This window comes from Rhinatrema bivittatum, unplaced genomic scaffold (assembly GCF_901001135.1).
Source record: "Rhinatrema bivittatum unplaced genomic scaffold, aRhiBiv1.1, whole genome shotgun sequence".
Taxonomy (NCBI): Eukaryota; Metazoa; Chordata; class Amphibia; order Gymnophiona; family Rhinatrematidae; genus Rhinatrema; species Rhinatrema bivittatum.
In genome coordinates this window covers 93,751-120,055 of record NW_021820631.1, presented here as the reverse complement: position 1 = coordinate 120,055, position 26,305 = coordinate 93,751, and the positions used below count along the sequence as shown (strand labels likewise).

The 26,305-nt window shown below is 43.9% G+C and overlaps 1 protein-coding gene across 2 annotated transcripts in view; it reads right to left on the bottom strand.

The window, feature by feature from the left end:
• Positions 1 to 26,305, bottom strand: part of LOC115081790 (ATP-binding cassette sub-family A member 5-like) — a 230,039-nt gene that overhangs the window by 113,029 nt on the left and 90,705 nt on the right. For both annotated transcript variants that reach the window (XR_003853873.1, XM_029586163.1), the window contains exon 4: positions 20,675 to 20,749. Coding sequence is in view for 1 of the 2 variants with exons in the window: in XM_029586163.1 (XP_029442023.1) it covers positions 20,675 to 20,749 (75 nt within the window). In the remaining variant the exon portion in view is untranslated. The remainder of the gene's footprint in view (positions 1 to 20,674; positions 20,750 to 26,305) is intronic.

Below are 26,305 nucleotides of genomic sequence, written 5' to 3'. Positions count from 1 at the left end.
ACAACTATTAAAATCATACACATTTTCTTTTAATTTCCCAACCACCAATAAAATATTTCAAAACAGCACACCAGGAGCCACATGCACTTTCCCCCATGGTATATCACTCCACTAGGTTCCAGACTGTGGAGACAGGCACTCTTGCCTTTTTGTCCCAGCTCACTGCTGCTGGCAGCCCCCTGGAAGCTCATTTGCACACCCCCCCCCCTCCTGTTTGCACATCCCTGAGTTAGGGTATTAACTTCCATGTGACCACTAAAGGTCTTTTAATTCCCTGCCCATTGCTCCAATGCTTATCCTAGTGTTTACTGCATACTAAAGGAGTGTAAAATGCTAAATATTTTTAGAAAGCATTATAATAGTTAACAATATGGCACTGAATCTCTTCCTTTCATGTGACACTTGGGCACGACTGGAAGTTGTAGTGACAAATGCAGAATGAGCAGCTGTGAGTGAAAACCATTATCCAACAAGGACAGCGACCAAAGGTGAAGAGGAATAAAGGACTGCAGGTAAATCAGCTGGAATATTGCAGGAAAATGTAAACAGATGTGGTGGTGGTGTGAATGATATTGACAAAAAGCTGGTGGAATACTTGGGAAAAGAAAGAGAGAACAAAAATAGAGTTACTATGATCTCATGACTAGACTTCCAACATCCTTGTGAAAGATTGTACTGCAAGTGCTGGAGGTGAATGACATTGCCATGTTACAACTAAGCAGTTCTATTACTGCATTATATACGAACAGAAGGAATGACAGTAGACAAGGGTACAGCAGCTTACAAGCAGTGCACGAATTGCTCAACCATAAGCTCCCACATGATGTAGGTCTTCCATCTAAATGAAACCAATAAAGAAAATGGAAATGGATGAACAGGTGATTCATAACGTCAGCTGCCAGCAAATGCAATCTCACCAGCTTACCTGGGTTTCTTCAGACGAGGTGATCAAAAGCATTATCAGTAACATAATGATGAGGGACAAGCACCTTACGTCTGTGTGCAAGGAAAAGGTGAACGGAAGAGATGCAATTGGGTCGACCATCATTTTGTTGTGGCTAAAGTGTGAGTGCAGTTAGTAGAAAGAGACAAGCAAAGAATAATTGCACATGTGGATGTTAATGTGTTGAAGGACACAGTCGGCTTAGATTCATTCAGGGTAGCAAGAGCAAGGTCAATTCACTACATGTAAAATGACCTGGCACAGAAGCAGAACGGTTGTGGAGTTTCTTTCACAGAAGCTATCATGGCCAACAAGAGAAATGTTTAAACCAAAGGAAACAGAAGTGAATGAACCTGGGAGCAAGGGAGTAAGTAAATAAAGGAAAAGACAGTGAAAGCGGTAAAAAAAGACAAACAAAAACTCAAGGGAGTTGCATTCAATAGGGCATGATTATGATATGCAAAAATCTCTAAAGACAAACCGACAAGACAGCACACATGAAGAATTTGGTCAATGGAAGAGATGCACATGTTTCCATGTATACAGGAAACTATCAGATCAATTTTCAAAACGCTATTGAGTGGCAAAGAAAATCAGTTAGGGGGCAATTTTGAAAGGGATTCTCCACGGTAAACAGAAGTTATCCTGCACAGAAGGTGCCCTTGAAAACTGCTCACCTCCTTCAGGAAATAATATATGGACAATTAATAGCACAGTTATTAGTCACCAGTTGAAGTAGGCACAGGGATTTCATTTGAAAAATCCCTGCTCATTGTTTAATCCACATTCTTTGAACTTGCTCAAGCAAAGCATGTTAGTTAAAAAAATTCCCATGTTGGTGGCCACTGAGAAATTTTCAAAGGGAAACTCTGTCAGGAGTTTCCCTTTGAAAATCGGCTTGCAGGTCCAAGAGTACAAACACCACAGGTAAGCTAAAAATTACCCTTCTCATTTTAACAAGTCATTCTCATCTGTTTCCAGATGATAATTCACTTAAATTTAGCCAATACAATTCTGATATTTGTCTGGCTGGAGCTAGCAGATTAAACTTAGCCTGTTGTGCTGAATATCAGCACTTACATAGAAACATAGAAATGACGGCAGAAGAAGACCATACGGCCCATCCAGTCTGCCCAGCAAGCTTTCGCACTTTGTTTTTTTTTTCTCTCACATACTTATCTGTTCCTCTTGGCTCTTAGTAACCTTTTTTTTTATTCTATTTCCCTTCCACCCCTGCCATTAATGTAGAGAGCAGTGTTGGAACTGCATCTAAGTGAAATAGCTTAATTTAGTTAGGGGTATTAACCACCGCAATAAGCAAGTTACACCCATGCTTATCTGTTTATTCAGACTATGTAATTCAGTCCTTGTTGACTTTTGCCTGAATATAGATCCACCTTTCTTCATTCCCCCCTGCCGTTGAAGCAGAGAGCCATGCTGGCTATGCATTGAAAGTGAAGTATCAGTCTTGCTCCCCTGCCGTTGAAGCAGAGGGCTATGCTGGCTTTGCTCTGAAAGTGAAATATCAGACTTGCTCCCCTGCTGTTGAAGCAGAGAGCTATGCTGGATATGTGTGAAGTGTCAAACTTCCTCCCCTGCCGTTGAAGCAGAGAGTTATGCTGGATTTGCGTTGAAAGTGAAGTATCAGGTATTTTTGGTTTGGGGTAGTAACCGCCATAACAAGCAAGCTACTCCCCTGCTTTTATGTAGTTGCAAATCATTTTTTCCACATTTCTTCTTGCCGTTGAAGCATAGAGCAATGTTGGAGTCGCATTATTGAATAAGGATATTCATCTCCAGGTAGTGGCCATCATTCCCTCAAGCCACCCCCATGCCTCTTCTCTTCATTCACATCCTCTAGACCAGTGGTTCTCAACCCTGTCCTGGGGACCCCACAGCCAGTTGGGTTTTCAAGATATCCACAATGAATATGCATGAGAGAACATTTGCATGCTGCAGTGCATGCAAATGTTCTCTCATGCATATTCATTGTGGATATCTTGAAAACCCGACTGGCTGTGGGGTCCCCAGGACAGGGTTGAGAACCACTGCTCTAGACTTTATGGATCCACAGTATTTATCCCACGCCCCTTTGAAATCCTTCACAGTTTTGGTCTTCACCACTTCCTCCAGAAGGGCATTCCAGGTATCCACCACCCTCTCCGTGAAGAAATACTTCCTGACATTGGTTCTGAGTCTTCCTCCCTGGAGTTTTAAATTGTGACCCCTGGTTCTGCTGATCTTTTTGCAACGGAAAAGGTTTGTCGTTGTCTTTGGATCATTAAAACCTTTCAAGTATCTGAAAGTCTGTATCATATCACCCCTACTCCTTTCCTCCAGGGTGTACATATTTAGATTCTTCAATCTCTCCTCATAAGTCATTTGATGAAGACCCTCCACCTTTTTGGTCGCCCTTCTCTGGACTGCCTCCATCCTGTCTCTGTCCCTTCAGAGATACGGTCTCCAGAACTGAACACAGTACTCACCAAGGACCTGTACAAGGGGATAATCACTTCCTTTTTCTTACTCGATATTCCTCTCTCTATGCAGCCCAGCATTCTTCTGGCTTTAGCTATCGCCTTGTCACATTGTTTCGCCGACTTCAGATCATTAGACACTATCACCCCAAGTTCTCTCTCTTGCCCCATGCACATCAGCCCTTCTCCTCCCATCGAATACAGTTCTTCCGGATTTCCACACCCCATATGCATGATTCTGCACTTCTTGGCATTGAATCTCAGCTGCCATATCTTCGACCACTCTTCCAGTTTTCTTAAATCCCGTCTCATTCTCTCCACTTCTTCCGGCGTGTCCACTCTGTTGCAGATCTTAGTGTCATCCGCAAAAAGACAAACCTTACCTTCTATCCCGTCCGCAATGTCGCTCACAAAGATATTGAACAGGACCGGTCCCAACACCGACCCTTGTGGCACTCCGCTCAACACCGCTCTCTCTTCAGAGTAAGTTCCATTTACCATCACACATTGTCTTCTGTCCGTCAATCAGTTTGCAATCCAGGTCACCACCTTGGCACTCACTCCTAAGCTTCTTATTTATTCACCAGTCTCCTGTGCAGAACCGTATCAAAAGCTTTGCTGAAGTCCAAGTAGATGACATCGAGCGCTCTTCCTTGATCCAATTCCTTGGTTACCCAGTCAAAAAATTCTATCAGATTTGTCTGACAGGATCTTCCCCTGGTGAATCCATGCTGCCTCTGGTCCAGAAATTCTTCCGACTGTAGATAGCTCACTATTCCTTCTTTTAACAGCGACTCCATTACTTTTCCCATCACCGAGGTGAGGCTAACTGGTCTGTAATTACCAGCCTCTTCTCTGTTTCCCCTCTTGTAAAGCGGGATCACCATCGCTCTTCTCCAGTCACTCGGCACCACTCCCGTTTCTAGGGATCTATTGAACAGGTCACACAGCGGACCCACCAGCACATCACTGAGCTCCCTCAGTATCCTGGGATGAACCTCCTCAGGTCCCATGGCTTTGTCCACTTTCAGTTTCCTCAGCTCTTCTCATACATTCTCTACTGAAAATGGAGTTACAGGCTAAGTCCAATTTTAAAATACTCCCATCCACCTTACCGGATATTTTTACTAAAAAGCTCCCTGCCCCAATACTAGTATCTTCCCACATCTCTCCCACCCCTTTAGATCCCACCAAATACTACTAATGAGACAGGAGGACACAGGCTTATCTCCTCCAGCTTCACCATCCTGGAATTATTCTGGCAATGCTTAGTAAAAATAAATAAATAAATACAAAATTGTCGGTCTGAAAATTGCCTGCCTTCAATGTGGCTAAGTCCATGTGTGAGTTTTAGCCACATTGAGAGGAGCTCTCAGGGGAACAGTGAGGTTGAGGGAGGAAAAGTTCCAGGTAAAGCAGAGTTGCTTACCTTTAACAGGTGTTCTCCAAGGACAGGAGGATGTCAGTCCACACACGTAGGTGATACTATCTGTGGAGCCTGGCATGGAAAACTTATGTTAAAATTTCTAGAACTTTCACTGAGTCTCTTTGAGCATGCATTATACCATGTGGCCACGTGGGGTCCCTTCAATCTTATAATATGGAATTAAAGAAAGCAACCCATGAAATGGAGACCCATCTCCACGGGGAGGCGAGCTGGTCTCATGAGGATTAACATCCTGCTGTCCTTGGAGAACACCTGTTACAATAAGCAACTTTGCTTTCTCCAAGGACAAGCAGGATGGCAGTCCTCACACATAGGTGAATCCCTAGCTACAGGTGGCCCCCGCAACAAAAAAGAGAACCAATAACACAGGTGCCAACGGGCACAACAGCAGCAACATTTGTTGGTAACAGGAGGGGGCAGCCTGAACAGAAATAACGGGCCCTAGGTGGGAACAGAGTTGGATTCTAAAACTCAAACAAGTTCCGAAGGACAGACTGACTAAACCTGCTGTCGCGTCAGCCAAACCTATCCAAACAGTAAAGTGATGTGAATGAATGGATGGAACTCCACATCACAGCTCTGCAGATCTCCTCCATGGGGACTGCTTGCAAGTGTGCCACTGACGCTGCCATGGCTCAAAAGAGTGAGCCTTGACTTGACCTCCAACATGCAGTCCCGCCTGGGCATAACAGAAGGAGATGCAGTCTGCTAGCTAACTGGATAGCATCTGCTTGGCAACAGTGATCCCTAGCCTTTTCTGGTCAAAAGAAGCAAAAATGTGGGTGAACTGTCTATGGGCTTCTGTCTGCTCCAGACAGAATGCCAAGGTTTTCTTGCAGTCCAAACTGTGCAGGGCTTGTTCACCTCGGTGCGAATGAAGCCTGGGAAAAATGTTGGCAGGACAATGGACTTGTTAAGATGGAAGTCCATCACTACTTTAGGCAGGAATTTAGAGTGCATATGCAAGACCACCCTACTGTGAAAAAAATTAGTGTCAGGTGAATAAGTCGCCTGGAGCTCGCTGACCCTGTGTATCGAAGTTACCGCCACAAAAAATACGACCTTTCAGGTCAGGTACTTTTAGGAACCTGTTAGGAATCTGATAGGAATCTCCTCCAGGAGAGGGAGGAGTTAGCAATCTGTAATGAATCAGCTCCCTTGGTGGGAGCTGTTAGCAATCTGTAATGCTCTTCTCCATGAGAGGGAGGAGTTAGCAATCTTGTTAGGGTATAGACTGCGGAGTTAGCAATCTTGATGTGAATCTATTCCTGTGGAAGGAGGAGTTAGCAATCTGATATGCTCAGTTCCTGTAAAGGGAGTAGATAACAATCTGTTATGAACTGTTGCTGAAGACCCTGATAGGAGTAGCAATCTGTACCAGCGGAGTGCTTGGAGAGGGTACTCAGCTGTAGAGGAAGGTAGATAGGTGAATCCTTGGGCCGATGGCAGATGAAAGCACCCCAGGAGGATATCCTGAGAGGGACCACCAGCTAGGCTGGGTTATGGAGACAGACACAGATAGTTCTTTTATTAGACAGGTTAGTAGAACCACCAGAGGTGGCAGTAGTGAGCTGATATGCCCGGCAGGGCTGAAGTCCCTCAGGTACTAGAACAGCGATCCCAGGGTGGCTGAGCTGTAGAGAGACTATAGATAGCGAGTAGACAGGGTATGCTGTGTTCATAGCCAGAACTAGATAACCAATCTCACATAAGGTCTTAAAGAGGCTCAGTAGCTGGAAAGGGTTAGGCCCTCGAGGAGCGAGTACCTGGTTCCAGGGAAAGCTCTGAGAGAGCAATGGTAACTCAAAAATGTCTGTATCTGCGATAGCTTCCAGGCAGTAGAGAATCTTCAGAGTATTCAGGAGCATGGGCCCTCGAGGAGCAAGTACCAGTTCCTATCTGCAATCTGAAATAAAGAAAAGAGAGCGAGGCCCCCAAGGAGCGGGTACCCCTGGTAAGTCCGAGGAGGCAGAGTAGCTTGGATGAATTCGTAGCGAGTCCGTATACTTGTCATTGTCCAAGTTCGTGTCCTTGCTAACTCGATTAGTTAGCGAATACTGAGACCTTTTATATTGGAAGCGGATGACGTCAGCTCAGGGGGACGCCCCTGAGGTTCGCGCACTTGCTGGTCGGAGCGCGCACGCGCGCCCTATGTCGTCAGGCAACATGGCGGATCCGCAGCGTCGAGCCGGTCCGGGGACGGCGGAGGGAGACGGCATGGAGACGCCGCGGCAGTAGCTGTCCATCAGAGCTGGAGGGAGTCGCCACAGAGGTAGAGAGGGCGGAGTGAGGGCGTCGAGCAGCGACGGACTCAACAGGTACTTCAGGTCACAGGAGAACAGTGGCTCGAAAGGAGCTTTCATCAGCTGAGCTAAAACCATTTTAAGGTCCTAGGACACTGTGGGAAGTCTTAGGTGAAGGCTTCAACTGAAGCAGACCTCACATAAAACGTATAACTATAGGCTGTACAGAAATAGGCTTACCTTCTACACCACAGTGATATGTGCCAATCGCACTAAGATGAACCCTGTTGGTCTTGTGACTAGCTTTGGAGAGTTGTAGAAGGTAGTCAAGCAGTTTTTGTGTTGAGCAGGAGAAAGGGTCTAGGACTTTTTGCTCACACCACATGGAAAACCTCCTCCACTTCAGTCCATAGGACTTTCTGGAAGCTACAAAGACATGAGACACATAGTCCAAAAGATTGAAGGGTTGTAGAATCAACCTCTCAACATCTTAATTGTGAGTGCAGGGCCTGAAGGTTGGGATGTCACAACTTGTCCTAATCTGGGTGATGAGATCTGGGGAAGCCCCATTCTGATCAGTCTCTAGATGGACAACTCCGAAGGAGAGCAAACCAGACCTGCCTCAGCCAATGGGGGGCTATGTGAATCATAGTCCCCTTGTCCTCTCTGAGCTTCAAAGTCTTCTCTACCAGTGGAGCTGGAGGATATTTTGTTTCCTTTACAGGTGAAACAACTCTTTCCTTCCTTGAATCCTGTCAGATATGCGTACAGGAGACCTTGGCCCCAGTGAAGGGCAAAAGCGTCCAATGCCAGCTTTCCATGTGCCCTGTACATGGAGCAGAACTAAGGAACATTCTTGTTCCAAGGGGTCATGAACAGATCCACCTCCGGACTTTTCCAGAGGCAGAAGATCCAGTTTGCTATCCCCTGGTCCAGAGACCATTTGTGGGGTCTAAAGTAGTGACTCAGCTTGTCCACTATCCCATTCTCTAGACCAGCCAGATACGTGGCACTGAGCACTATCCCATGGGAGAGGGACCATAACCACATCAAGACCGCCTCTTGACACAGGAGGTAAGAGCCTGTATCTCCTCACTTGTTACCACAGTACATCGCCACTTGGTTGTCTGTCTGAATCAACACAATTTTATTGGATATCCTATCTCTGAAAGCTGACAGTGGGTACCAGATTGCCCAGAGCTCCAGGAAGTTGATTTGTCATAGATGTTCCTGGGCAGATCAGACCCCCTGGGTGCTGAGCCCATCTACATGGGCACCCTAACCCAGGCCAATTTGAATTTGAAGAATTTGGAAGGATACCCCATGTTCCAAATTGGAACCTTACCATCAGCAGGACAAAAGGTCCCGAAGGGGCAGCGTGACTTGGCTATAGTTTCACAGATCCTGAGTGGCCTGAAGCCACAGGGACCTAAAGGTCCATTGGGCTCTCTGCATGTGCAGACATGCCAAGGGAGTAACATGTACTGTTGCGGTCATGTGACTCAACAGCCTCAACATGTGCCATGCTGATATTTGCTGGCTGTCTTGAATCTTTGCCATGATGGTCATCAAGGTAATAATGACCCTTTGCTGTGGCAGGAAGGCCTTGGTTTGAGCTGTGTCTAGCAGGGCTCCTATGAAGTCCAATTGAGGTGATCTTCTGAGATGGGACTTGGGGTATTTGATGACTAGCCCTAGTGAGTCCAGCACCCAGATGGTCGAGCTCATGGACCCTTTGAACCTTGTTCAAGAGGTGCAATCATCCACATAAGAAAAAATGTGTACTCCCACTTTGCGAAGCCACCACAGCCAAGCATTTCATAAACATCCACGGGGCAGACGCTAGCCCAAACAGCAGAATGCAGTACTAGAAGTAATGTTTCCCACCATGAATCGGAGATACTTATGGTGGCTAGGGAAGATCTCTATATGAGTGTATGCGTCTTTCAGCTCAAGAGAGCATATCCAATCCCCTTTTTGCAGAAAAGGGATCAAGGTGCCCTGGGAAACCATACTGAACTTTTCTCTCTTTAGAAATTTGTTCAAGGCCCTTTGGTCTAGAATGGAGTGGAGTCCCTCAGTTTTCTTTGGAATCAAGAAGTATCGGGAGTAAAATCCCCACCCCCTCTGCCCTGGTAAAACGGGCTCGACCACTCTAGCTATAAGAGGGAAGAGAGCTCTGAAACAAGGATTTCTTGTTGTGATACCAGTCCTCATGATGGACTCGTAGGGTGATTTGGTGGGCACTAAATAGGTTTAATTTATATTCTCTGAGGATGATGGCGAGAATCTAATGGTTCAAGATTACACTGAGTGACCGGTTTGCAGAGAATCACAGCCTCCCCTCAACCATGGGTATGATGGTCTTGGCTATGCTCTCTTCAACCCCATCAAAACCCCATCCCAAGAGTTGACTAAGGTGCCATCTGTGGTTTTGGGGCCCTCTGCTGACTGGGGCAGCTACGAGGGGCCTGTTGTTGCTGCTGGGACCAAGATGACAGAGTGTCTCCTTGGGTAGAAGAAAGACTATTTCTGGCTAGATCATGGGGACCTCCTGGATGAGGACACTGCACCACCATGTCCATTACTTTATCTCCGAAGAGATTCTCTCCTGTGCACAGCACATCAGCAAGTCTTTCCTACACCTCCTGTGGAAGATCTGAAGCTCACAGCCAGGCGAATCTATGGGCACTGATTCCTGCAGCAGACTCTTGATGCTGTATCGAAAACATCATAGGTCGAGCTGACCCCATGTTTTCCACACTCCAGACCCTTATGCACCAGTGACTAGAGGGTGTTTTGCTGCTGTTGAGGCAGCTGCTCAACTACCTCCTGTACCTGTTTCAGGATATCCCACATGTATTGTATGCAGGCAATAAGCATAGATCCATGAAACATCTTCCTTCCAAGAGCATCCATGGCCCTCTGATTCCTCCCCAGGGGCACCGAGGAGTGGATCTAATGGTCTTTTTGAGAGTGGATTCGACCACAAATGACTGGTGCGGCAGCTGCCACTTGTTGAATCCAGGAGCCTTTTGGACAAGATAGACTGCATCTGCCTTCTTATTAACAGAAGCCACTGAGAAGGGGTTTTCCCACATCTTCATCAGCAACTCCTTAAGGATTTCATGTACTGGCACTGCCAGATCTCCATAGGAGACTCTACATACTGGAGAATATACATCTTGTGCTGTGTATCCTCCTCCATCTGCCTCAGACATAAGCCTGACAAATTCTGCGGTGACTTCTGGTGCAGTCTTCCTTCTGTCAACAGGAGGAGAGAGGTCAGAGAGGAGGCCATCAGATGACTTGTCTTCCGAAGCCTCTAAAGAGCCTCCTCCCCAAAGATCAAAAGGATCCTCTTCACTGTCATAGACAGGGGATGGATTCCGAGATGCTTGGTCCTCGGCCAGAAGTAAGGGAACAGACTCCACTGGTTGTGAGCCTAGACCCCGAGGCCACGCCATACTTTGGGGGAGCATCCTCCTCCAAGTAACCATGGACTATCAGTGGACTAACTGGCGGTGCTCTGAAGCCTCAATGGGCGTCAATGCCATTGTGGGCACCAACACTGGTGATGGTGATTGTAGGGCACACATAAGTGCCTGCAGGGAGCCAAGCAGCGGCTCAAGTAGCAACGATGCCAGTCTCGGTGCCGTCAGTGCTCAAATGCTGAGGTCTTGCAGCATCTTCTCCATGACCTGTGCAATCGCTTCTCCAGCAAATCCTCAAAGATCACCAATGCCAGAATAGACTGGGATCCAGGAGGCATGACCAGATCCTCTTTGGATATTGGGACTGGTGGAGGCCCTAGCGAACCCCTAGGAACCATGGAGAACTAGAAAATCTCACCACCGGGTTGCTTCAGGAGCATCACAACCAAGGCTGATGCATCTTTGTGCTCGGTTCCGAGCATCAATGGGGACCGATGCAAATGCTACTTTGGCTTTCCTTGATGCTTGGCTTGGTCCTTCCCCGGTGCCGAGGCCGATGATGATGAACCCAATATCTTCAACCTGGAAGAGCTGGGCAATGGTCCATCTCCGGAGTCCCTGGCAGTCGCTGACGTCGATGGCTCTATGGCCATCAATGAGACTCCGAGATCCCTCGATGTCAATGCATCTGATGCTGTTGGGTGCCCGAAGAGTTAGTCAATTTTCTCCAAATGGGCCCAGGGTCTTTAGGGGGCATAAATATACACTTGCAGCAACCCTTGATGTCATGCGATGCTCCCAGGCAGAGGACATAGCTATCATGGGGATCTGTAATAGACATCGTCCTCCCACACTGGAACCCCAAAGATGATATGGCATCATGAAAGAAAAGGAACGCAATATCAAAATCGATGGTGGCGGCCATCGATGGCTTGGGAGCACCGAACGCACCATCGCCCCAGAGATCAGCAATGAAATGAAACTTAAAATGTTTGAAAAACCTACCTAGGGAAGTTAAGAGGAGAACTGAGGACCCCATGTCGACCCATCAATCCCAACGTATTTTTACAATGAAAACGTGAGAAAAATTCCTTTATAAGGAGAGAAAAAGTCAGAGACTCACTTAACCGTGGAAACACCAAGCTCTGCAGAAAAGAAAAGACTGAGGGAACCCTGCGTGGCCACATACTATAATGCATCCTGAGCATGCTCAGAGAGGCTCAGTCAAAGTTCTAGAAATTTTGACATAAGTTTTCCGTGCCGGGCTCCATCGGATGATGTCATCCATGTGTGAGGTCTGCCATCCTTTTTGTCCTTGGAGAAATTATTTTCAAATCTATATATGCCCTTTTCCAGTAAAATTCTACCCATACTTTGTATTCATAGCAAATGTTAACGTGAGAGCTGTTACATACTTTTCCTTTGAAAACAGGTGCAAAGACCATAGGTAAGAAGCATGTGTGGACTTTGCATCACTGAAGGGAGTTTGAATATTCCCACTTAAATTGTAAGAACAGCCCATTTTTTAACCTACTAAGTTCAGCTGTAATGTGAATTTCTGAGGGTAAATTTAGCTACTCAGGGATGGAATTTCTCATGAGCAGGGATTTAAATGGATAAATCCCAATGTTAGCTTTTGAAAATTGACCCCTATGTGGCTAGAAGGGAGAGAATAAAACACTGGAAATTACAAGGCAAGAGAAAAAGAAAGCAGAAAATATGATGTGTCAGGAGACCAGAAGTAGACATGGTATGGCAGTTCTGAAGTATTGGTAAAGAAGAGCCTGGATGAACAAACAGTAAAAAGACTATGAAATAAGAGAGTTAGCAAAGGGAAGGGGTAGATTAGTTTGCTAAATCACTGAAACCGCAGATGTCAATAACATAGATCCATAGGTACCAACCAGAGATTACGGACTGGGCATGGAAGATTAAGGTGAGGATGACCAGAAGATGTGAAGGTTTAATGATAGCAATCTACTCACATTCATTAAAAACTTCATTTTAGTAGCTATTCTCTACAATAAATATCAAATTGGGGACATTTTTATGTACATATACGTGTACAAAAGTAATCCACACAAATGCTATTTATACTCAGCAACAAATATCAATGATGAATAGCTATATATAGTTATAACACTTTTTGCCCATATGTATTTATTTATTTTCATTATTTTCTCCAGTGAAGCACAGATGCAATGGTTGCTAGCTATACTGGTTTGACTGTGCACTGGAACAATTATCCAGTTGACTAAGATCATTTACCAATCTTATCTCTAATAAACTACGTTTGTTAAAAATGCCACATAAAGATGTATTACTTGCAACAATAACCCTCATACGGGAGCCCACTCTTAGTGTATAAGACGTGTATATTTTCTTTTTCACTTTAAATCCATGGGATTTTTAGCCCAATCCAAAGTGAATAGCTCACCATATATATTGAATAATCATCGGGTTTGTTGCAGTAGTGAACCCTAACCGTTTTTTCTTCTTCTTTTTCTTTTACTCTTTTTTTTGGTTTCTTATAATTCACAATTTTCTCTTATTTATAGAGTTCACACTTCAATTGATTTTTTTTGTTCTTCACACAATACTTTTCACTGAAAAATATATCCACAGATAACAAAAAACAATTATTGTGATGTTGAATCGTATTGCAACTCCATATGCCCTTCTTAAAACGTCCGGTTCTGTGCCGCAGTTTCGAACTTGAACTGCTTTCACCACAGTGCCCGACACAGCGTGTGTTTCGTTTAAAGAACTCGTCAGGGCGGCTCCATTTTTTGAAGTATACCAGAAATGCCAAGAGGAAGTTTATCCGCAGAGTAAAATTTGATTTGAAGCCCGAGCCTCTGACGAGTTCTTTAAACGAAACACACGCTGTGTCGGGCACTGTGCTGAAAGCAGTTCAAGTTCGAAACTGCGGCACAGAACCGGACGTTTTAAGAAGGGCATATGGAGTTGCAATACGATTCAACATCACAATAATTGTTTTTTGTTATCTGTGGATATATTTTTCAGTGAAAAGTATTGTGTGAAGAACAAAAAAAATCAATTGAAGTGTGAACTCTATAAATAAGAGAAAATTGTGAATTATAAGAAACCAAAAAAAAGAGTAAAAGAAAAAGAAGAAGAAAAAACGGTTAGGGTTCACTACTGCAACAAACCCGATGATTATTCAATATATATGGTGAGCTATTCACTTTGGATTGGGCTAAAAATCCCATGGATTTAAAGTGAAAAAGAAAATATACACGTCTTATACACTAAGAGTGGGCTCCCGTATGAGGGTTATTGTTACAAGTAATACATCTTTATGTGGCATTTTAACAAACGTGGTTTATTAGAGATAAGATTGTTACATTATTACCACGGTTTCCATCCAGTTGTTAAGTATTCAGGATTAAGATCATTTACCAACATCTGCTCCATAAATAAGAGCAGAGGGGAGAAAAGTCAGCTTATCTACACAGTAGTATAAAAAGCAGCACACAATGGGGCCATAACATGAAAGATTACAATCACTTAGCATGCATACTAAATAGCAGGCTAGTCACTGATGTGGTGAGTGAAAACTACATTAAACTGGGCAAGTGTGTGCATATTGTGTATATCATTAATTTAGTGAACTGGCTGCTAAGGAGAAATTACTACTTACTTGATAATTTCCTTTTCTTTAACGAAGCAAGTAAATCCACACCAGTGGGTTATTTACTTCTATCAGCATATGGAGACAGAGCAAAGCTGATGTGACGATATATATACCCCTGCACTGACATTAGCCTGCCAGTATTCTCTGCAAAAGTCAACTGTGGACAATTAAATAATACATGAACATAATTATTAACAGACAACCATTCAAGCACTCAGTTAACAGAAAAACACTGAGCTCAGACAAGGAGTGTAATATCACTAATCTAGTGACTGGATCTGACACTTACCAGTAATTCCCGGAAACACAGGAGGACAATGGCACCACCATCCCGCAACAGGACAATGGCACCACCATCCTGCAGCCAAGGGCGGGAAGATGGATTAACCTGTCTGCATTAAAGAAAATGAAATTATCAGGTAAATAGTAATTTCTTCTTTCTTAACATTCAGACAGGTTAATCCACACCAGTGGGATGTACCCAAGCTACTCCCAAACAGGGCAGGAGGCTGCCCTCGGTCCAATCAACACCGCATGTATGAAGGCTGCGTCCTCCCAGGCCTGCACATCCAGGCAGTAATGCCTGGAAAAGATGTGTAAGGAAGACACTGCAGCTTGGCGAATCTCAACGGGAGATAATCTAATCTTCGTCCATAATACTGCCAGAGCCCTAGTGGAATGAGCCCTAACCTGTCTAGGAAATGGCTGCGCAGCATCCACATACTTGGCCATGATAATCTCCTTAATCCAGTGGGTTATTGCAGCCTGCGATGCCAGCTCACCCTGTTTAATCCTACCATGGAGTATTAACAGCCAGTCCATCTTCCTGAGAGGTTTAGAAACCTCCAAATCCCTCATGATATGCCACTTGACATCCAAGGTCCGTAACAGGCAATATTCATCCATATCTCTCTCCCTGACCAGTGTCGGCAAGGAAATTGATTGATCCAAGTGAAAATCCAAGACCACTTTTGGCAAAAAAGACAGAACAGTTTGCAGCTGTACCGCCCCCCAGAATCACCTGCAGAAATGGTTCACGGCAAGACAAGGTCTGCAGTTTGGAAACTATGCTCAGAACAAATTGCCACCAGAAACACTGTCTTCAAAGTAAGTAACCTCAAGAAGAGGCTACACAGTGGTTGAAAGGTGGGATCCGCCAGAAAATTGAGAACCAGATTAAGACTCCACAAGGGCACTGGCAACTACAAGGGGGGATGAAGATGCTTCACCCCTTTTAAGAACTGGGCCACATCTGGATGGGCTGACAAGGATCCACCAGTCACCTGACCTCAGAAGCAGCCAAGAGCCCCCACCTAAACCTTCAAGGAATCAACTCATTCTGCAAAAAATCCAAAATGAGCAGGATCTTATCCAAATGAGGATGAATGCCTCGTTCCTCACACCAAGCCTCAAACACTCGCCAAACCCGAACAAAGGCTAAGGAAGTGGAGACCTTTCACACTTGAAGCAAGTTGGAAATCACTGCGGTGGAATATCCACACTTCAGCAACTGAGCCCTCTCAAGGGCCATACCATGAGACAAAATCGAGTTGGATCTTCGTGAAGAATAGGCCCCTGCCACAGTGGACCAGTAATCAGAAAGAAGACTCCACTAGGAGCCTCTACAGAACTGCATACCATGGCCTCCTGGGCCAATCTGGAGCCACCAAAAGCACCAACCCCGTGTATCTCTCGATCCTCCAAATCACTCCTCCCAACATGAGCCATGGGGAAAAGGCATATAGAAGCTTGCTTTCCGGTCACTCTTGCATGAGGATATCAATGCCCAAAGACCTCAGATCTCTCCTGCAACTGAAGAAGCAATAAATCTTTGCATTGTGTGATGTTGCTAGCAAGTCTAGAACGGAAGGCCCCAGTGGCCCACTATGAGCTAGAATGCTTTGTTTGACAGTTCCTGTTCTCCTGGATCCAGACTCTGTCTGCAGAGAAAGTCGGCTCTTACATTGTCTTTTCTTGCAAAGTATGAGGCTGAGATCTTCTAAAGTTGTACTTCTACCCATTCCATGAGTTGGGCTATTTCCTGCGACATTTGCTGGCTGTTGGTTCCTCTCTGGCAATTGATGTAAGCCACCATCATTGCATTGTCCAACATCATTTGGACTACTTGACCCTGCAGAGGTCAATGAATCGCAAGCATGCCAACTGAATGGCATGGGTTTCCAGGCGAATTATGCTCCACAGAGACTCTTCTGTGCTCCAGCGCCCCTGCGCTTTCATCTCCTGACAGTGAACCCCAAACCTGGAGGCTCGCATCCATCATGAGTATTAGCCAGTTCAGTGTTCGAAGGGAACGCCCTTCCTTAGATGATCCACTTGCAGCCACCATTGCAGTTGTTAAGTGAAGCCTGACACTGTGGACTCCAATGTTCAAGCAGTGAGCACTGAAGAGGACACATATGCACCCTTGCTCATGGAATCACCTCTAGGGTTGTTGCCATCAACCTGAGCACCTGTAGGTAAGACCATACCATTGGGCGTATTGTTTCTGTCAATAGCCGCACCTGCATCATCAGTTTCTGAATGCAGCTCTTCAGTAGGAACACGGAGATACTCCAGTGCCTAGGATGGTTGCAGACTGCTCTTGGCCAGGTTCACCACCCAACCTAGTTCCTGTAGCAAGGAGATCACCTTGCGCAAGACCTGAAGGCTCTCTTTCAAACTCTTGGCCATAATTAGCCATCCTTTCTCAAAACTGCCGCTATCACCACCATGACCTTGGAGATGGTTCTAGGCATGGTGGCCAAGCCGAAGGGTAGTGCTTGAAACTGATAATGTCGCCCCAAAACAGCAAAATTCAGAAACCGTTGATGCTCCAGCCGAATGAGAAAATGCAGGTATGTCGCTGACAAATCCAGACATGTAAGAAACTTCCCTAACTGAACTGCCATTATTACAGAGTGTAAAGTTTTCATGCAAAAACGAGTCACCTGCAAATGACAGTTGACTACCTTGTGATCCAGGATGGGGGCGAAAGGAAGTCTCCTTCTTGGGTACAATGAAATAAATGGAATATCAGCCCGTATTTACTTGTGACATGGGCAGTGGGATCATGTCCCGCAGGCTGAGGAACCTTGACAACATACACTCCACTGCTTGTCTCTTCTGCAGAGAGGTGCAGTGAGACACCATGAAAACATCCCGAGGAAAGCTGAGAAACTCCAGAGCTTAGCCATCTCATATTACCTCCAGAATCCACTGGTCTGATGTGATCTTGACCTACCTCTGATAAAAAAGAGAGAGACAACCCCTTATCTCCTGTTCCCGGGGGTGGGTCAGCTCACTTTCATTGAAGGGGCACCACCACCTGTGCACCGTCTGGGCTGCTTGGGACAAAAAGACAAACCTACCCAAAGACCAAGCCCTCTGAGAAGCCGCTCCTCTGTAGGGTCAAAAGCGTCTCAAACCCCTAGCACAACCTGTCACGAGAAATGAGTGCGGCGCCTCTTTTTTATCCTCTGGTAACTGAGGAACCTGGGACTCACCCCACTTATTATTGGCCATTTTTTCCAACTCACTCCAAAATAAGAGTGATCCTTTAATGGGCAATTTCATAAGATTAGACTTTGAAATTGTATTGGCCAACCAATTCCTCAGCCATAGCTGACGTCTGGCTGCTATCACCGAAACCACCCCTCTGGCTGAACTACGGACCAGGTTGCAGCCCGCATCTGCCAAAAAGACAGCTGCCGATTCCATCACTGTCCTGGAATTCAAACAAAATTCATAGACTTTCTGAGAGAGAAGCAGGCAAGTGCAAGCCACCAGAGAGCAGCAAGAGGCTATCCGAAAATCCATTGCCATTACCTCAAAGGCCTGCTTAAAGTAAGCCTCAATTCTCTATCCTGTGCATCCTTCAATGATGCTCCTCTTCTGCAGGGATAGTTGTCCGCTTGGTGATGGCACACACCAGCGCATCCACTTTCGGAAAGCTGCTGGACACAGGGGGTACAGTGCTTCCAAGACTCATGCCCCTTTAAAATTAGCTTCCGGGGTGCCCCATTCAAGATCAATCAATTCTTGAATAGCATCCATTAACCCGCTGTCGGATGCGGGTTAAATAGGTGCTAATCCACCCCCTAATGCAATAGGGGGATTAGCGCCTATTTAACGTGCGTCCGACGCGGAGTGAATGAGTTAGCGCTCATCACATGCAAATGCATGTGAATGAGGCTATTACTCGTTCACTCCACATTCAAAAAAATAAATGTGCGACTCAGACGCACATTTATCACTCAGATATTAACGCCTGCCTGGAGCAGGCGTTAATAGCTGAGCACATATAGAAGAAGTACAGAAAAGCAGAAAAAAATGCTTTTCGGTACTTCTTCAATTAAAAAAATAAAATAAAATACCTCAGCAGACCGCCGAGTAATGAAGACCGATGCCGGTAAACTCGCCAAGGCATTCATTTTCATTACTGGCAGACGGCCGGTTATGAAAACCGACGCCGAGTCAGCACCCGCTTTCCGCAAAATTTATTGCGTCGGCCCCATAATGTAGAAGAAACATGATGCTTTTATAAAGAAATCAAAATGTGATTTTTCTTTGGTTCAGACCTGGAATCAGCACCCGGCACCTCCAGCATTTTCAATGGCTGGGAGATCAGAGCCGGTAATGCATCTCTGAAAGAAACACAACATTGTTCTATATGGCTCCAATCCCGGAGGAATTTCCCCATCCTCTAGGGAGTAAGGATCACCTTCATTATCCACGCCATCTGGGTCCCTATCGGTGTGACCCATAGCAGGTCTAGACGTACTCCAATGCTTACCTGCAGTACCAGGCGTGAGAGGATCCACAGCCTGTGATCCTGAGCTTTTAAGTTTGACCAGGGCTACCGACTGCACCTGAAGAAAGGACTGCAGTCCTTGAAAAAAATTCCACCCAAGAAAAGGCAGCAGGATCCATACCAAAACCAGGGGGCGCTGATCCTGTGCCCACTGAGATAACATTCCCTGCGAGACGAACCAGTTAGGGGAGTCCCCTGAGATGACATTTCCTGCGAGACGAACCAGTTAGGGGAGTCCCTAAACTAGGCAAAACATCTGGCAGTTGCTCCTCTGGTCCCCGTTGGCATGCTGGGAAGGGCTGGGCTCAGCAAAATCAGTCGGAGACAACGCTCCCTGAGCCTCCAAGCTGTGCTGACACAAGTTAGAGTGGACGCAAGGCTGTGGTGCCCAAACATGGCAAGCAGCATAAAGGGTAAGGCACTTAGGATTTTTTTTTGCTATCAGCACCATGGATAAAAACCTGCCAGCAGCATGCTCTCAAAAGCGTCTGACAATTGTGCACCCAGCTGCATGCCCACACAAGTGAGCCTAGACAGACGCTTAAAAAACAAGCTCTGTTCAATAAGCATACACTACGGACGCCCAAAAAACTAGGCGCCCAATACATGGTCCAGGTAGGTGCCAACCCGAGCAGCCACCTAAGCGTCCACTCGGGCGCACAAACACGAACAGACGTCAGACACTGTTTCGCGGCAGACTTGTGCGTAGAAAAGCACGCAAACGTCACTGCGGCCTACCACACAGCGTCTAAGCAATGCCTGAGAATGGGGCCTAGCCAAAATGGCTGCTCAACCCGCCACGACTCCCCAAGCTCCTCCGGAGACAGGAATGGACATCGGATCGGCGCACCAAGCTCAGAGACTAGAAGGGGAAAAATTAACTCCCCTTGTTTTACTTATTTATATATATTTACTCTTTACCTGAGCTCAACCCATCCTGGCCGAGTACAGTCAGTCTAGGGCTGCAGTGGGAGAGGGCAAAGGCCTTTACTGCCGCAACTGGCTTCCTGCACCCGCTAGCCTCTCATCTGTTTATCTCTCTACAGCTAAGTTCACACCGGAAAACCAGCTACTGGACTGAGGTACTCTACTAAGGAGGGATCCGCAGATATCACCTCAGGAAAACTTGACTAAGGGAGGGACCTTAAGGTATCACCACAGGAGAGCGGGGAGAATTAATTTCCTTCTCCTTTTTCCTTCTAAATTTTTTTTTAAAGCAATCCCCAGCAGGGAGATGCACATCCACCAACTGCTGGAGATGGAGAATACTGGTGGGCTGATGTCAGTGCAGGGGTATATATATATATACTGTCACGTCAGCTTTGCTCTGTCTCCATCTGCTAGTAGAGGTGAATAAACCACTGGTGTAGATTAACCTGTCTGAATGTTAAGAAATGCAAATTTCAGCGTGTGCAGTAAAAAAAAAAAAATTATCGTATTGTTTAGTGACTTGGCACCAATGTACTAAAAATAAAATAAAATCCTACAATTTTGCTTTAACATTTATAAACTCTTTAATACAGGTTAACCAGTTTATGTGAACACTGAGAATTTCAATCAACAGGACTACAGACTAAATATGCCACTGGTTCTAGTTTTCTAGGTTATGAGGTTTAACAAATGCTACCCCTTTCAAATATATTCAATCTCTGGAGCTCTTACCGATATAACAGACACCAGGAGTCTGTCCCAGGAGTTATCGTGGTTTTCATGGCTCGGTGTACTTTTCCATGATATCTGGAAATGTGATGACATACACAAAGGTTATAGACTAATACTGTGTTGCAGGTTTTCTGATTTGAAATGACGTTCCCTTTCTGTACTTCATCATTACTGACTTTCTCTTTGAACAAGCTAAACAAAACAGCCACATATGTAAGTGAAGTCATCTGACAGCGCTGTGTTGGGTGCTGCTCTCTCCTGGCTCAGAATTTGATTAAATCTTTCCTGAGCTTGCATGGGGCTTCCTATGATATCGCTGCTGTGTGCTCTCCCTCAGTTTAAAATTGTCCGTTTTGCGAACCAGTTGGGTTAACTGACTCTCTCCCAGATCACTGCGACTTTAGGATATAAATTCAATTTAAAAATGATCTGGGAAAACAATTTACCACAAAACAGTAACATTAAACATTTTCATAGTGTTAAAGTAAAAAATGTTTTTTAAAGTCTCGTGAAGAAACTTCATCAGAGAAAAAATGTAAAAGTCCTTTTAAACTCTGTTCAAAATGTAACCATAAAATGTCCATAAAGGACCAGATCATGATATGACAAATTGTGACCCTTGTGGGGACCCAATTGCAGAGATTTGAAATTGAGATATGAGTTATTGAAATCCAAAGAAAACTGAGCAAATAGAGATAAAAACCAGAAACTTTTTCCTTCATTGGAACACTTGGGAAGCAGGAAACTTTATAAATCGCATAAGAGAAAATTTCTCAGCACAAGCAGATTCATCGCAGAGAAGTAAGCGCTGAAGGAGCATAGCGCCAAAAGAACACTGGTGTCAAAGGATCATGGCACAGAAAGAGTGTTGGCACCAAAATAAACATGGCACCAAAAGAGCATCAGTGTTAAAGGATCACAACGCTGAAAGAGAAAACATGGCGCCAAACCATCCAGGACGCTGTAGATGCCTTTTCTACTGATTGGCAAATTTTCAACTTTTGAACTTCATGATACAGACACATGTGTTGCCACAATTTTTGCCAGATTATTAGCCCCTGATGAAGGAATATTTTTTCGAAGCACGAATCGTGTTGAGCTATTGGGCTCTCTGTCTTCAGCTTCACACATCAGAAAGGCTTCTAATATGGGCATATTTTAAAGCATTCTAAGATAAGTGTCTGCATCAAACACATTTTTTCATTGAAGACTTTAAATGTATTAATTAAAAAATATATAAAATAGACCAATGATTACAAGCAAATCGGGTTTTGGTCACTTCAACGGTCTAAGTGAAAAAGATAATGGTTCACTAACCAAATTTAAGTGATTTTTAAACCATCCCGACTTTATATGAGGGTCACAAAAAGAAAAAAGAATTTTGGCTTATGTATGATTAGTCCTGTTATATGTGGTTTCTGTTTCATATATGCCAAACCATCATGGGCACAAGTCCATTCAGGCCAACAAAACCAACACAGAAACAATAAAAGAAGAAAATACTAGTATGAAAAAAGATCAAGTGGAAGCAGTTTAGGTTCTCCCCCACAGCAAGAACCAGAAATCCATTCATCAGATAGAAAGAAGCTATTATCTATAGCACCCTACTAGAATGCCACTCCATTGTCGCAAAACTTTGGATGGACTTTGTGAATGCGTACATGGCAAATTTGGAAAAATGTTGGAAAACAACAAAGAACATTCATTCTCCAGCCTATTAATCTCCAAAGAGAAAGAGAAAAGAAAAACATTACACAAAGAACCAGTAAATCAAGCTAATGATTACTGAGACACAGCAACAATTTCAAAAGATACATTAAGCTCCAGATATGCTCTGGCATACACAGATATACCATCTCATCCATCTCTAGAACCACCAAAGAATCAGTAGTCACAATTTATCCAGCATTTTTGCAAAAATATTTCAGAGATATATAAATTCAATCTGGAGGAAGACAACATTAAGTCCAAAGTGTATCGGGGCGCATGCAATTTATACCACCAAAGCAATTCAAAGCAGTGTCAATGCATGAAGCATTACTAGATGTGCAAAATAAGATGTGGAAGATGATTTTTTTTCAAGTGCTCCAGTAGCAAATAAAGTTAAAAAATGTTCAGTATATTAAAAATACAACTACCACATGACTCATTCAAGGTTAGGTGCACATCAAATTGAAATTGTCCAATTTATACATAACAACCCCCCAAACTTTGAAGAATTTAGAATATTTTTAACATCAGAGCAACAAATGTCTTTCAAAGATGTTTTAATTAACACAAAGGATTGCACTAATCATGACAAGATCCATATATGATTCATGTGATACAGCTTCAAGAACAACAGCCATAGCAATATCAACTAGAGTGGTTGAAAGCATCAGGACTCAGGGAGGATATACATGAGAAATTAGGCTCCATGCCCTATACAGGTAAAAACTTATTTGGAGATGAGGTTAAAGAGGTAGAAGAATAGATTAAAGACCTGAATACAACTCTACAATCTCTGTCCACATTACAAATAAACCAGTCCTCACAAATAAGATATGATCAACAATATTAAAGAAAACCATAGGATGAATCATATATGGATCTTGTCATGTGTTTAATGCATTCTTTGTATTAATTAAAACATCTTTGAAAGACATTTATTGCTGGGGATGGGGGAGCCTATTCTAACAGGATGGGCTCCAACTTAACCAGAGTGGAACCAAGCTGCTGGCACTAACCTTTTAAAAGGAGATAGAGCAGCTTTTAAACTAGATATCAGAGAAAGCTGACAGTCACTCAGAGGGCATAGTTCAGAATGATGTTTCTTTGAAGGCTACCAACAAAAGAGGTAAGTTAGGGCATCCCGATAAGAGAGGTTGCAATAGATGAAAAGTAGCCCAGGTGCTTTTAAGTAAAAAGCAGACAGAGCAGAAAGATTCTAAATAAGCCTTTCAATTTATAAGCAGGTTGTTAATACAAAAAAACCCATACTTTGAAATGTCTGTATACAAATGATAGAAGTCTAAAGAATGAGATGGGAGAATTAGAATGTATAGCACTGAATGAAGAGGTAGATATAATTGGCATCTCAGAGCCCTGATGGAGGAAGGATAACCAAAGGGAAACTGTGATACCAGGGTACAAATTATATCGCAATGATAGGATGGATCAAATTTGTGGAGGGAAGCACTATATGTTAAAGAGGGCATAGAGTCAAAAAGGATAAATGCACTATTGAATCTTTAAGAATAGAAATTCCAGGTGAGAAAGGGATTAGAATAGCAGTAGGGGTGTACTACTTTCCACCTGAATGAATACACGATGAAATGCTAACAGAAATTAGGGAAGCTAACAAAATTAGCAACACAGTAATAATAGATTTTCAATTACCCCAGTATTGACTGGGTAAATGTCACATCTCTAAGTTCACTTAGAGAATAGCCACTGCCATTAGCAATGGTAACATGGAATAGACTTAGTTTTTGGGTACTTGCCAGGTTCTTATGGCCTGGATTGGCCACTGTTGGAAACAGGATGCTAGGATTGATGGACCCTTGGTCTGACCCAGTATGGCATTTTCTTATGTTCTTATGTTCTTATCAGGACATGCTAAGGAGGTAAAGTTTCTAGATGAAATAAATTATTGCTTCATGGAGCAGCTGGTACAAGAACCGACAAAAGGGGAAGTTATTTTGGACCTAATCCTTAGTGGAATGCATGATTTGATACAAGAGTTAATAGTGCTGGGGCCATTTGGCAATAGTGATCATAACATGATCACATTTAACTTGATAACTGGAGGGAGGAAATTAAGGAAAACTACTATAAGAACATTTAATTTTCAAAAGGGAGACTGATAAATTGAGAAAACGATTAGGAAAAAACTGAAAGGAGCAACTGCAAAAGTTAAGAGTTTACATCAGACATAGATGTTGCCTAAAAATATCATCTTGAAGCACAAATCAGATGTATTCCACACATTAAAAAAGGTGGAAAGAAAACCAAATGACTATTGGCATGGTTAAAAGGCGAGATGAGAGAGGCTATTCTACCCAAAAGACCATCTTTCAAAAAATGGAAAAGGGATCTGAATGAAGAAAACAGGAAACCACATAAACACTGGTAAGTTAGATGCAAAGCATTGATAAATAAAAAATAAAAAAAAAAGGCAAAGGCAGAATTTTAAAATAAGATGGTGGTGGAAGCAAAAACTCATACTAAAAACCTGTTAGGTATATTTGAAACAAACAGCCTGTGAGAGAGTCAAGTTGGACCATTAGATGATCCAGAGGTAAAAGGGGCACTAAGGGAGAATAAGGCCATAGCAGAGAAGTTAAATTAATTCTTTGCTTCAGCCTTTACTGTGGAAGATGTAAGGCAGATACTCAAGCCAGAAGTGATATTTAAAGGTGATGATTCAGAGGAACTGAAACAAATTTCAATGAACCTGGAAAATGTAGAAACATAGAAACATAAAAGTGACAGCAGAAAAGGACCTTACGGCCCATCCAGTCTGCCCAGCAGGCTCCCATAGTTATCAGTTTCCCATACCTATCAGTTACTCAGTTTCCCATACCTATCAGTTACTAAGATTGCCAAGGTCAGGGCTCTTGTTGGTTACTGTTTGAGACTAATTTCCCTCCCCCTACCATTGAATCAGAGAACAATGTGCAATGTTGTTATTGCATCAGGTAGTATCAGGCTTTTGGTTAAGGGTAGTAACCGCCGCATCAAGCAAGTTATCCCCATGCTCATGTGTTTTCCCAGACCATACAGTTCAATGTTGGTTGTTGTCTGAATCCAATTCCCCCTTTCCCTCCTGCCATTGAAGCAGCGAGCAATGATGGATTTCCATCACATTTTAAAGTCTATTTGCTTAACTGTATCTGCCACACCAGTAAGTTACCCCTATCTGCCACACCAGCAAGATACCCCCATGCCTTATTTACGTGGTCCTAATGGTATACATTCCAGAGTGCTAAAAGACGTGAAAAAATGAAATTGGAGACCTATTAGAAATCTGTAAACTATTCTTAAAATCAGCTACAGTACCTGAAGTCTAGAGGATGGTCAATGTAACTTCAGTTTTTAAAAAGAGTTCCAGGGGTGATCCAGGAAACTACAGACCAGTAAGCCTGACATCAATGCCAGGAAAAATGGTTGAAACTATTATAAAGAACAAAATTATTGAATATATTTGTAGTGATGTAGCATGCTCTCTTGTAGTGAGTCTTGGTGATGACACTGCTGCTCTCTAGTGGACAAGACTGGAACAACTAGATTCTAGGCAAGAGGACTATAGGATAGAGTTACTTGGACTAAGATGCTCTCAGAAAAATGTGGCCGAGGCAGGATTAACCTATTTTCTCCCTATAGGATTCCCTGCAATACCTGGAGTAGGACTCCCCTCTTCATCCTCTACTACTTTGGCATAACTAAAGTGATGCCCCTTATGAACTAACAAAACAAATTCCACTCCGGACAGTAACTTCATGAAATTCTTTGCCATTTAATGAAATCACTTTGAACAAAAAATGGCAGGGCAGGGAAGCCTTACATCATATACAGCATAACCAAAATCACCACTTTAACTGACTTTGAGTTTTGGCTTCTTATGTTCTAACTCAGTGTTAATAACCATTA